Source organism: Xenopus laevis, chromosome 5S (assembly GCF_017654675.1).
Source record: "Xenopus laevis strain J_2021 chromosome 5S, Xenopus_laevis_v10.1, whole genome shotgun sequence".
NCBI classification, from domain to species: Eukaryota; Metazoa; Chordata; class Amphibia; order Anura; family Pipidae; genus Xenopus; species Xenopus laevis.
Window position 1 is genome coordinate 87215274 of NC_054380.1, and position 13661 is coordinate 87228934.

Sequence of the window (13661 nt, forward strand, 5' to 3'; positions counted from 1 at the left end):
TCATTAATAGAACACTTTTTTAGAGGCTGGTAGGACTATGTGCACAGTCCTCTATCAGGTGCTTTAGGGTATTTGACAAAGTGTGATTTTTGAAGTACAAATGGTTTTTATTTCTTAATGTATATAGATGGAGTAAAGGTCCCAAGTCAATTTAAAAAAAATAAGGAAAGATTCTTATAAACTCAGTTTTGGCCTTAAAAACATCCCATTTAGAAAGACGGAGTTAAATGGAATATTTGTACTTCTGCATATTGCCTGCCATCCTACTGTGGAATACCACAAAACTGTAAGCTTACTTGCAGCACAAGCCTTGTTAAAGGGGTAGTTAACTTTTAGTATGTTATAGAATGGCTAGTCCTAAGCAACTTTTCAATTGGCCTTCATTTTTTCTTTTTTTTTTTTATACATTTTGAATTATTTGTCTTCTCCTTCTGACTTTCTAGCTTTCACTGACCCCATCTTAAAACAAATGCTCTTGAACGCTACAAATGTATTGTTGTTGTGACTTTTTATTACTCATCTTTCTATTCAGGCCCTCTCCTATTCATATCCCAGTCTCTTATTCAAATCAATGCATGGTTTCTAGGGTAATTTGGATCCTAGCAACCAGATGAAATTGCAAACTGTAGAGTGCTGAATAAAAAGCTAAATAACTCAGAAACCACAAATAATAAAAAATGAAAACCAATTGCAAATTGTCTCAGAATATCACTCTCTACATCATACAAAAGGTTTATTTAAAGGCGAACAATGCCTTTAACCTCTAGCATGCTAAGAAATACATTTATGATTACAAGAACTAATCTTGCCATTCAGGGACCAATATTAGCTACCAAATCAGTCGCTCCTGATGAGCTGATCTAAAGGATGTATAAACGTAACACACAATATGACAATTCTGTGTTAAATGAGCCAACAAGAAAACATTAAACCGAGTGCAACAATCCAAACAGAGAACTAACTATAGCATTTCCAGATGGAGAACTGACCAGGAAGAAGTATAATGTTTCATTGCACCATCCAACTGAACACATCCAACAAAGTATATTAGACAGATCAGTCCTGATGTACTTAAAGGTACAAAAGTGTGTAATAAACACTGGTGGAATCTTCTATATATTTGCTGTGGGTGCTTTCTACTGTGTATTTATCGATTTCTTGGTTAGCACCCGGCTTATGCCTTTTGTATGGTGAGTGGCGATATTTGTATAGAGAGAGAGGGGGGACAGGCCTGTTACCACGGGACCAGGACAAGAAATGGTGGAGCTTTATACAAATGTGTTGATAATGCAACTGGAAGATAATACAATTAGGATAAAAAGATATACTTTTATCCAGCATTTAAAGTTAAGTTCTATATGTAGCCAAGTAAATAAACAGCACAATGAGGCTGTATCTTAGTCAGTGTATCTCCTTACATTTATGTATGAATGGTACTTCTCAGTTATGCTAACCTCTACCGTATACACACTACATACCTCCCAACTGTCCCTTTTTCAGAGGGACAGTCCCTCTTTTGACAGCTCAACCTGCAGTCCCTCAATTGTACTGGAAAGTCCCTCTTTTCTCTGCACTGAACAGCCAGAAAAAGAAAAAGTTTCTCACTTAATTGGCTTTTAGCAGAGAGCCCAGAACAGCTAACAGGTGCAAATAAGATACTTTGTAACAATTTTGAGACACAAAAACACAGTTTAGATAAGGAGAAATATTTTCAAACTTTCATAACCTGCCAAATTTTGTAAAACAAACATGGTAATTAGGGTGTGTGGCCACAGAAAGGGGTGTGGTCCAAAAAATTGCTGCGCTACGTCCCTCTTTTTACATCCAAAATGTTGGGAGGTATGACACTACATCCTTTTCACCACAACTATGTAGCTATATGCACAACCACGTACATTTCATGTATCAAACAATTACATAATACCAATACATCTTTTCAGAACATTGCTAGTTTAGTTACCTGACTCATTTAGATATAGAAGAATTATGCTTAAAAAAGTAGTGTTTCGGGCTGATTTATTGAATATTTCTGCAAAAACCCTAATAATCCATCTCTTCTCTTCCATTTTCTGCTCCCTGAATTCCCAGGCTGTGCAGGGGAGCCAGTGGCTCTCCGTTCAGTGCATTGTAGGACAGGAACCAATCAGCAGCTAACAGGACCTGATAGGGAACTGAAGTATGTCTGAATGCAGGGCTGTGATTGGCTGTCCCCCAACTACTGTGCTTCTGGCAGGGACCGTTAGGACGCCAACCCCTCATTTGAAACATAGACAGGGACCAGTGAACATCTATAGGGAGCTCCAATAAAGAGGCTATTTTTAAAGACACTATTAATTTTTAGCACCATGTAAAAGCAACACCATATGCTACTTATAATTGCCTACAAAATTATGTTTTTTTTTTTCATTTATCATATATGTCTCTTTCAGAACGCTCAATGTTTACATTCGGTTGCCATGGGGAAAGTGGTCTGCCCGAGGGTCTTTGAATCCGATTCGTCTTCCTGCCGCCGTTTATAAATCATTTTGAAACTGATCATATAATATATTTATCTCACCGTTTTGAACTTAAAATCCACCCGCTTACCATTTAAAGTTCACAGCCCTGTAGTGCGTTTTTATTACATATATGTTTTGTGTTAACCTTTTTACACAGGCAGTTTAACGGTCACCTTACGTATTCTACGCCCTTAATTTCCCGTCATGCAAAGCGCCTTCCCTTCCTTTTCCTCCATCTTGGATACCAGTGCGGGTGAGCTTATAGTAGAGTCAAATATTAATGCTTTAAAATTCTTTAGTTTCGCTTGCCGCATGTGGGAAATACCGACATGAACGGAGAAGACGAACTGAGCGCTATTTGGCGGGGCTGGTGCTGTGTCTATGAGAGACAGGATGGTTGGGATACGGAGAGGATTGTATTACAGCAGGATTGGATCAGAGCATAATTCCCCATTGACGGCTTATAGTTGTAGTTGAACGACTGCTGCAAACTTGCCTTAATGTTATGTCAGTATTGGCTAACTAAACGTGCAGGCAAATCCACTTGTCGCTTAGGTGTGCTGCTTTTCTGCGCCACTTATTCGTATAGTTCATTTATAGCACGTCGGCCGCTGCGGGGAAGCCGATTGAGGAAGCGAAGTGCTGGCGGATGTGCGCGTGTTGTGGCTTCGTGAACGGGACAATGCTGCTGTCACTCTGGTGTACGGATGCTGATATGCACCACATCTGTCCTGCTATGACTAATTCCCGCATAAAAGGGAGAATGTGTTGGGTCATATTCCCTGTTTGGAAAGGGGATGCTTTTAGAATTGAGAGAAGTCCGCTAAGAGCATGTCATGAGCCTGATACCGATCCATTCTTGGATTTTATTCTTTAAAGGGGAACTCCATACAAACCTAACTTAAGCTTTTTGAAAAGTAAACATAATCTTAAGCAACTTTGCAATATACATCAATTAAAAAATATGCACTTGTCATGATTTTTAGTGGTTTGTAACAGTTCCCTAAGCCTAGCACCCTGCTCTCCTGCTGATCTGTTTGACTACTTTCCCTGAGCTGGCTGACTACTGTTACTTTGTATCCGCAGCCATCTGTCAGCCTTCATCCTCCGAACCCTGCACATGTGATATCAATAAGGAATGGAACATCACAGTGCAATGCATTATGCGTTATGCAGTTCCTGCATGCTGTCTGTAAGCTGTGGAGAAGTTATAAAATTTGTTTAGTCCTGCCTTCCCTCCCAGGATTTCTGATGATAAAGAAAAACTGTTAAACAGCTGGATTTCAGCATAGAAAATGGCATTTATTCATACTTTTTGAAGAAACCGTTAACGGTGATGAGTATATTAGGGGTTCCTGTGTTCATGTGGGCCTCTATCAGATTTTGGTCTGGATGTCGGAGTTCCCCTTTAAACAATTTAAATATTCTTTACATTATTCTCAGGTAGAGGCAATATTATGGTGGTGTAGCACTTAAACCCATCAGGCAGTCTTACCTGTATTTCCCAGGATCCCTTGCATATGCTTAGCACAGTTATAGTTGACTATATTATGCAACGGCAAAACTAACTAGGTACAAGGAATCCCAGGAAAATACAGGAAGGGTTGTGGTCTGGGTGTTTAATAAAAAGATCCCACTGTTTCACGTTAAATACAGGCTTTCACAGCAAAAGACTGGAGTTGCTACTTATGACTTCCTATTGCTGATAGTAAAAGTCTAAACATTAGCAGACTGAAGCAAACTGGGTGTCAATTGCAGCAGTGTACTGTGTTTGTGGGTTACAGATACCAGGGGTAGTGTCTTCCTCCTGTGACATTTTTTAAGGAAAGTATTGGTCAAGCTCTAAATGTTATTTAAAGGAACAGTACCACTAAAATGATTGAAGTGTTAAATGAATGCCAATATACTGTTGCCCTGTACTGGTAATGTTTTGATTGCTTCAGAAACACAACTATAGTTTATATAAACTAGCTGCTGTGGTAGCCATGGGGGCAGCCATTCAAGCACAGGATAAACAGTATATAACATATGTTCTGAAGAATCCCATTTATACTACAGATCTGTTATTTGCTGTGTAGTCTGTGCCTTTTCTCTTTTTTTTCAGCTTGAATTGCTGCCCCATGTCTACACAGCAGCTTGCTTATTTAAACTATAGTAGTTTCTGAAGTAAAGTTATACCAGTTGTATCAGTGCAGGGCAAGACTGCATTATATTTTTATTGCTTTAAAACACTTAATTATTTGGTCTTACTGTTCCTTTAAGCACAAGAGCTTTGCAGTCTTGCATTGGAATTTCAACACCTTAATGCTCTTGTTTTACAGTCCTGCCTGCATCTGGACATTAGGAGAGCAAGATGTCTGGAAGGTATGTATAAGAATGAATTCTCTTACACTACATGACTAAAGTAAAGCAATCCTTTACATTGTCACTTAAGCCTTCAGTACCTCTGCCAAGCAGTTTATTTTAGTTGTCACTGTCCTGAAGAATGCAGCAACCTTTGGTTATACAAGTATGGGACCTGTTATCCAGAATGCTCGGGACCTGGGGTTTTCCGGATAACGGATCTTTCTGTAATTTGGTTCTTCATGCCTTAAGTATACTAGAAATTCATGTAAACATTAAATAAACCCAATAGGCTGGTTCTGCTTCCAATAAGGATTAATTTTATCTTAGTTGGGATCAAGAAGCTACTGTTTTATTATTACAGAGAAAAAGGAAATAATTTTTAAAAATTTGGATAAAATGGAGTCTAATTTGGAGCTTTCTGGATATCGGGTTTCCGGATAAGGGATCCTATACCTGTACTTTTAGTTTCTGTACATTTCTTCCAGCTTCTAACACTTGGTTAGACCCAGCATAAGGTTTTTTTAATGTTACCTAAATACCTTTAAGTATATTGTCAGTTTCTGCTGCCCGTTAAGCACACGTTAAGTTCAGATTTTATCCTGTTTAGTGCACACACAAATGGTATACTGCTCTTTAAAAGGTCCAGTAACCACATGAAGTGAAAAAATATATATTGCATTTAAAGTTTGCATATGTACTTAGAGCACTTACAATCAAACCATTTATTGGCACACTTTATATGAAATGTTTTAAAGTTTTCATTTTGTCAACCCTGTTTAACCTTTCTTTTGTTTAAAACATTTTGACATTTTGTGCAATTTCAGATTATGGTGCAAAGCCACTTTTGCTGGCTACAAGCGGGGCCTTCGAAATCAGACGGAGCACACGGCTCTTCTTAAAATTGAAGGAGTCTATGCTCGAGATGAAACCGAATTCTATTTTGGAAAAAGATGTGCCTACGTATACAAAGCAAAAAAGTGAGTCTCTTACACTTTTGGGAATCCTGCACTTGGAATATTTACTATTCTTCAGTGGGATCATTTACACAGAGCATCAGTGGTTTGTTTTGTTTGAGGTTGTGATTCTAACTGAAGTATTTGATCACTGATGTTTTAGCATCAGAGGCAGTTAACTTTCAAATTCATTTTAGTGTGGCATTGATTGACTTTTTTTATGGTGAACTGACAAGTCTGTAGAAGAATAGAAAATCTAAAAAATGTGGCTGGTTTTATCAGTATTTTTTGGTTTTGTCGGTCTTTATTCTTACCATTGTTAGTTTAGGGATGGTCGTTTTTTGCTCACTGAGTAAATAGGCCACCTTTTTAAAGTGGCTTTTAAAGCAAAATAGCTTTTCACAAGGTGAATATATTTTGACCATATACTTTTGTATATGGATTGTTTTGCTGCACAAGTGGTGTATAAATTCTTATCAGAATTTGTTGCTGGCAGACATTTTGCAGGAGAACCTAAACTGTTGTTTTCACTGAGCATTTATAGAAAGCGTGTTTATTTTATGGTATTTTTGCCTCTAACAAATAGCCCATAAGGTAATAGCAATTTAAAACAATTTCAAAGGGTTGTCCACCTTCCAACACCTTTTTTCCAGCTCAATTGGTTTCAGACAGTTCTCCAGAAATAGACTTTTTTTCAGCTATTTTCTTTTTGTGACGGTTTTTATAAAATTGAAGTGTAGAGTATTTTTTTTATTTTATTTTTTACCTTGACCCGGTTGCAGGGCCCAGTTGGGGGGGTCACCGACTCTGTAACTGTTCTAAATTGACACATTTAGTTGGTACTTTTGTATTTTGGGTCCTACTGAGCAGAATCAGAGTTTCATTAAAGGGGAACTATCATGGAAATTTAATATAAGCTTAGTCATACTGAAATAAGAAGTTTTCTAAATATAATCAATTAAATATTCTGTACTGTTTCTGAAATAATCAAATTTATCTTCACTATCCCTCTCTTAGCACCTGTTTCTCTTCATTCTGTCTTCTTGCAGCAGTTGGGTGTCAGAAAATAATTGACAGTTAGATCCAATATATCTTATAGGGGGGCTCCTTTTGCCTAGAAGATGTATTGGCATTCACTCTATTTAAATCACCAGACATAATGTCTCTCTACAAGCAGAATTTATGCAAAAGGCAGTTATTTTGTCTGTACTGAAATCAGTTATTTGATTGAGCTCTTTCATCTACTATGAAAGTAGCCCCACTATAAGATATATTGGATCTAACTGTCAATGATTATCTAACACCCAACTGCTGCATGAAGAGAGAATGAGGAGAAACTGATGCTGAGAAAGGGATAGTGAACATAAACTTATTATTTCAGAAACAAAGCAGAATATTTGTGTTTAGAAATTTTCTTATTTTAATATGAAGCTTATTAAATTTTCATTTTTGCTATAGTTCCCCTTTAAAGGCAGCTGTTAGAATTGATACAGTAGTTATTGATACAATATTCCACAGATACTGCTGAAAAATGTAGCAAAAATGAAACCGTTCAGAATCTGCACCTGGATCATTGAGCTGCCAGACTGAAATAACAGAGCCTGAAACACAACTTTAAAGGGATACTGTCATGGGGAAATTTTTTTTTTCAAAATGAATCGGTTAATAGTGCTACTCCAGCAGAATTCTGCACTGAAATCCATTTCTCAAAAGAGCAAACAGATTTTTTTATATTCAATTTTGAAATCTGACATGGGGCTAGACATTTTGTTAATTTCCCAGCTGCCCCAAGTCATGTGACTTGTGCTTTGATAAACTTCAATCACACTTTACTGCTGTACTGAAAATTGGAGTGATTTCACCCCCCCTCCCTTTTCCCCCCCAGTAGCCAAACAAAAGAACAATGGGAAGGTAACCAGATAACAGCTCCCTAACACAAGATAACAGCTGCCTGGTAGATCTTAAGGTGGCCATACACGGGCAGATAAAGCTGCCGATATTGGTCGTTTGGACCGATTTGACAGCTTATCTGCCCGTGTATGGGCACTTCCGACGGGTCTTCCTGATCGATATCTGGCCACGATATTGATCGGGAAGGTTGGATTTTTACCCGACCAACCCGTCGGAGCCACTTGGCGCATCGTAATTCGATCGTTCGACCATACGGCTGAACGTTCGAATTTCCCCCAATATAGCCATGCAGTTTAGTGGCATATCGGGGAAAGATCTGCTCGTTTGGCGATGTCGCCAAACGAGCGGATCTTGGAGTCTATGGCCACCTTAAGAACAACACTCAATAGTAAAAACCCATGTCCCACTGAGACACATTCAGTTACATTGAGAAGGAAAAACAGCAGCCTGCCAGAAAGAATTTCTCTCCTAAAGTGCAGGCACAAGTCACATGACCAGGGGCAGCTGGGAAATTTACAAAATGTCTAACCCCATGTCAGATTTCAAAATTGAATATAAAAAAATCTGTTTGCTCTTTTGAGAAATGGATTTCAGTGCAGAATTCTGCTGGAGTAGCACTATTAACTGATTCATTTTGAAGAAAACATGTTTTCCGATGACAGGATCCCTTTAATCAAAAGATCCCACATCTTGTCTTTATTTCTGGTGAACAGTCTGAAAAGTGAACTGAAAAAAAGTGTTTGGAAAGTGAATAGCTCCTTTAAAACATCAGCAGTGTGAAACTGCAGTCTTGGGTGACTGTAGTTTCCACTACTGCCAGGGAGCATAGAGACCCATTGGAAGAATGCTACTGCACTTCTTGATACATGAAAGTGACCATTTTAATTGGCGTGTGATGTACATCAGGGCTGTCAAACTGGAGTCAGGCTAGATGTGGCCCTCCAAGGGATTTTTATGGTCCAGAGTCTGCTCAAATTCTCCATAAGACTTCACTGTATGGCATGATGATTTTAATTTCAATTTCAGAAATAATTGATCCACTACATGTTAAGTTAGGCAGTACAACAATGCAAGAACATTTCAAAAGAAGCTGGCGTACAACACTGCAAGTCAGTGTTAAAGCTTAAGTTCAATGGATTTAATACAGACTTGTGCTTTATATATAGTGCAAGGTCCTGATGGCATGACAGTGACATTGAAGTATTCTGCTCTCCTGTTATGATATTGTACTGTTCAGAAGCTTTACTGTTACCCCCTAAGGTTTGCAAAGTGGCTCTAATCAAAATGTTACTTATTTACATATACTATGAGCAACTAAACTAACTGCACTATTCTTCCGTTAATGTGACACAATGAAGGGTATGTGCAAAATCTGTATTTTAGCAACAAAAATAGCTGTAAAATATTAAACTGAAGCCGAAAATTGTTTTCTTTTTGAACATTGCTTCTTGCATGTTTCCTAAAATGAGGCAAACCTGTGTATCTGTTAACTGTTCTGCTGCTGGAGCTTTAGGGTGTAATTACTTTTTTTTTTCTTTTTAGTAACACAGTGACTCCTGGTGGAAAGCCCAACCGAACTCGTGTGATCTGGGGAAAGGTGACCCGAGCTCATGGAAACAGTGGCATGGTCCGTGCTAAGTTCCGCTCTAACCTCCCAGCTAAAGCCATTGGGCACAGAATCCGTGTGGTAAGCGATTGCTTTTATTGGTGGAAAATGAAAGGAAGAGTTATTTCTTAAATTTATTTCTCAAAAGCACATGAATGCTTATGAATATGTTACTCCCCACAGTGAAAACATTTTGCACATTTTTCAGTGCTGTGTGTTTATTCATGCCTGCAATCAAATTGCCAGAGACAAACTTCCTGTTTTTAAAAAATAAAACATAATCTAAAGAGATGATGCAATGGTGCTTTGTTATTGGCCTTTTATCTCAAAACACCCATAAGCCAAGTTTTGAGTTTTGTCATGCTACCATGAAGTAATATTTATGCATGCTGAAACTAAGTTTTACTATGCTTTTTTTTTTAAATGAAATTTCTAACCAGTCTTTTCTTTTTTTTTTTTTTTTTTTTTTCAGATGCTTTACCCATCAAGGATCTAAATGTAAAAGAAAAAATAAATAGAAACATTCTGGATCTGTTCTATTTGTTGTTTTTTTTTAGACTTCTCTATGAAATATATCTAAGGTGCCAACATGCTGTATACAAAATGGGTGTATAGAGACTTGCATACAAAGCATCTAACTGGATAGCATAGCAAGCAAGACACTCAAAGGAAATATCCCTTTACATTTCCTTACCCTTTAGCCTAAGCTGATTGTATATGAATTAAAATGTAACCCTAAGCCATTTTCAAACATAATTTTAAAATAACGATAACTTTGAATTTTTCTAAATGTTGATATTGAAAATATTGGTATTGGTCTGCTACTATGTAGCCAAGCCTCCAATTGCCATGCAAGTGAATGACTTATTTTAGACTAGTAACAAGCATTCAAGGCATTGTGATTTATTCAAGACAAATCCTGTAATGAATTAGAGATTCAGTTCATCTCTACAATGTGGCTGGCCAAGTGAATCCGAACCCTTTATAAAGCAAAAATGTGTCTGCAATTTCCAGTAGTGTTATGGATCACGCACGATGCCATACTAGTTTATGGGCATCATTTCCGTTGCGAAAAAAGGCGAAAAAAATTTGCACATCCCTTGTAATGGAGGATTCAGGGGTATCTGCATTTCTAGATTACTGAAAGCTTGGAGGAAGAGGAAGGAGAGCTGATTTTTACTACATTGTTATACAGTTAGACAAGCAGTGTATTAATGACAGAAGGGAACCTAATGTGAAGATTAACATTTTGCACAGTAGGTTTGAATTATGGTATTTTAGTAAAAAAAAAAAGCATGGAATTATTTGGGTTTACAAAAAGACACTTGTCCATGAAGTTCAACCTTTTATATCAAGACTGCCTAACTCCTAGTTGACCCAAAGGAAGCCATAATAAATCTGAAGCCTCTCCCATTTTGAGGAGGGAAAATGACTGAATTGTACCAGTCCCTAATATCCACTTTGTACCTGAATCAGCTTTCTTAGAGATATTTTCAGTAGCCCTGTATTTCCTTACTTGCTAAAAAGCCATCCATCCATCCGCAACTTGAAGCTATCCAGTTTGCCAGTAGGATTTAGGAAAAGAATTACACAACTTTGATTTTGATTAAGTGATGTTTTTAGCTGTAATAAATCATGCAGACTCTCAATACTTGCATAAAGAGAGATCAATGCTGAGTGGGGGAATAGTAAAAATTCACTTGGTTATTTCAGAAATGGTTCCCAATTTTTCATTGGTTGAATTTTGAGCATTGCTTATTTCAATGATTAAAGGGATCCTGTCATCGGAAAACATGTTTTTTTCAAAACGCATAAGTTAATAGTGCTACTCCAGCAGACTTCTGCACTGAAATCCATTTCTCAAAAGAGCAAACAGATTTTTTTTTTTATATTCAATTTTGAAATCTGACATGGGGCTAGACATTTTGTCAATTTCCCAGCTGTCCCTGTCATGTGACTAGTGCCTGCACTTTAGGAGAGAAATGCTTTCTGGCAGGCTGCTTTTTTTCCTTCTCAATGTAACTGAATGTGTCTCAGTGGGACATGGGTTTTTACTACTGAGTGTTGTTCTTAGATCTACCAGGCAGCTGTTATCTTGTGTTAGGGAGCTGCTATCTGGTTACCTTCCCATTGTTCTTTTGTTTTGCTGCTGGGGGGGGGTGATATCACTCCAACTTGCAGTAAAGAGTGACTGAAGTTTATCAGAGCACAAGTCACATGACTTGGTGCAGCTGGGAAATTGACATGTGCGAACAATACAGGGGTTTACAGTCTAAATGCAACAATGCAGGGGCCATTTAATCTGTGTAGTGATACCTTTTTAAGCACATATGGGCACGTGTGAGGTTGCAGAGCACGTGGGTTGGTGCTTAAAATCTACCTCATTTTTTGCTACACAATAGGCAGGGCTGTTTCTCTGATCTTTCTCTAGTTAACTCTTTACTTTCTTGATGATGACTTAATTTGTGACAGTGTTTTGTGCTTGTAATTACATGGTGATTGGTTACCTTGCAACCAGAAGAGGTAACAAAGAGAACTATTGTGATGTGTCCCTGTTAAAAGACCTGAAAAATGTTACTTGATGTTTTTACACGACAATAATCCATGGGGGAAGTCATCAAGTAAAAACAACCTGCTTTTCTAGGAATAAGCCTGTATAAAATAAGCAGGTGCCAAGTGTTGCAAGTTTGTGAGGTATCTGTATACAAAATTCCAGCCCCCCTCCTTGCACCAATTTGCAGATGACAATGGAGGTTTCTGATAAGAAGAACACCAGAACCGTTTTCTTCTCACATTCTCCCTGATTGTCCAGCAGGTGGCACTGTAATTACAAGAATTCATTATATTAGTAGAGTCAATTAAAAAAAAATACTGTAAAAATAGTATAACAAATAATTCTATATTCTTTTGTTGGAAGAAATTTTATATTCTTTCATGGAAGAAAATGATTAACCCACTGTGGGAAACAGGATTATTAAATGGAAGGGTAAAACCACTGGGGATAGGGGCAATTGTTAAAGACCTCCAGGCACTTTTGCCTCTTCTATAAAAAAAAAAACTTGGACTGGTGTGGTAGACTTCCAGTAGTTAATAAACTGCTTATGTGCCCAGAGATGTAAGAGTAAATATGACCTACAACTGTTTTTAGTATGTTTTGTTCTATTTTTAATGAGATTCCATTATTTGAGTAGGTGCCAGTTTCATGTACATAATAACAGGCTGGGTCCATGATCCTGTTGAGTGCAAATAGTAATGTCTCTTTGTGCTCTGCCTTAGCTTATATTCCATTATTTTGCTCTTACTTCCTGCTTAAAGGAAAACTATACCCCCAAAATGAATACTTAAGCAACAGATAGTTTATATCAAATTGAATGACATATTAAAGAATCTTACCAAACTGGAATATATATTTACATAAATATTGCCCTTTTACATCTCTTGCCTGAACCACCATTTCGTGACTCTATCTGTGCTGTCTCAGAGATCACCTGACCAGAAATACTACAACACTAACTGTAACAGGAAGAAGTGAGGAAGCAAAAGGCAGAATTCTGTCTGTTAATTGGCTCATGTGACCTTACATGTGGTTTGTATGTGTGCACAGTGAATCTTACGATCTCAGGGGGCGGCCCTTATTTTTTAAAATGGCAATTTTCTATTTATGATTACCCAATTGCACATACTACTAAAAAAGTATATTATTATGATAATGGTTCATTTACATGAAGCAGGGTTTTACACATGAGCTGTTTTACTCAGTATCTTTTAATAGAGACCTACATTGTTTGGGGGGTATAGTTTTCCTTTAATAGCCTAATATTTACATAGCAAACAATGCTCCTCATAAAAACTCAAATCCGTCAAGCTTTCCAGTTGTTTGCACTTTTATTAGTCTTCTGTCTTCACTTTCTGCCCTACTCCTCAGCAAATCTGGCAACAATTTTCAACAAGAAATAATCTCCTGTTATTTTTTTATTTGACTATATTCCTTATTTATCAATTGACAGTCCAGTATTACTTTGTTATATACTCTTTTCAAATAAAAGACATTTTAGTATAGGTTTGGGAATGTTCCAGTTGTAACAATCTATAGCAAGCAATCATCAGGAAGCATTTGGTGAGCACTGTTTAATTTTAAGCATTGGCTTGATTGCTGTTTGTTACATTACCCCACATTCTCATGTGAGAACATATAAGTAACAGTTGTGTACTGTAGGTTTTTCTCTGTCGTCTAAAGGGGGACACAGGGACTCTTGGGGTTTAAGCTCCACCCTCCAGGAGGCAGGACACTATTAATAAAATTAAAATTAAGTGGGCGTGCCCATATAGTGGCTTAACCCCACATGC

At 37.5% G+C, this 13661-nt stretch overlaps 1 protein-coding gene across 1 annotated transcript; it reads left to right on the forward strand.

Annotated features, from left to right (window-relative positions):
• Nucleotides 1-2319: 2319 nt before the first annotated feature.
• Nucleotides 2320-9818, forward strand: LOC121393140 (60S ribosomal protein L35a). The gene is made up of 5 exons (XM_041564747.1): nucleotides 2320-2751; nucleotides 4820-4862; nucleotides 5669-5821; nucleotides 9251-9395; nucleotides 9787-9818. The coding sequence occupies exons 2-5, from the start codon at nucleotides 4852-4854 to the stop codon at nucleotides 9808-9810; spliced, it is 333 nt and encodes a 110-aa protein (XP_041420681.1). The 5' UTR covers nucleotides 2320-2751; nucleotides 4820-4851; the 3' UTR covers nucleotides 9811-9818.
• Nucleotides 9819-13661: the final 3843 nt, after the last annotated feature.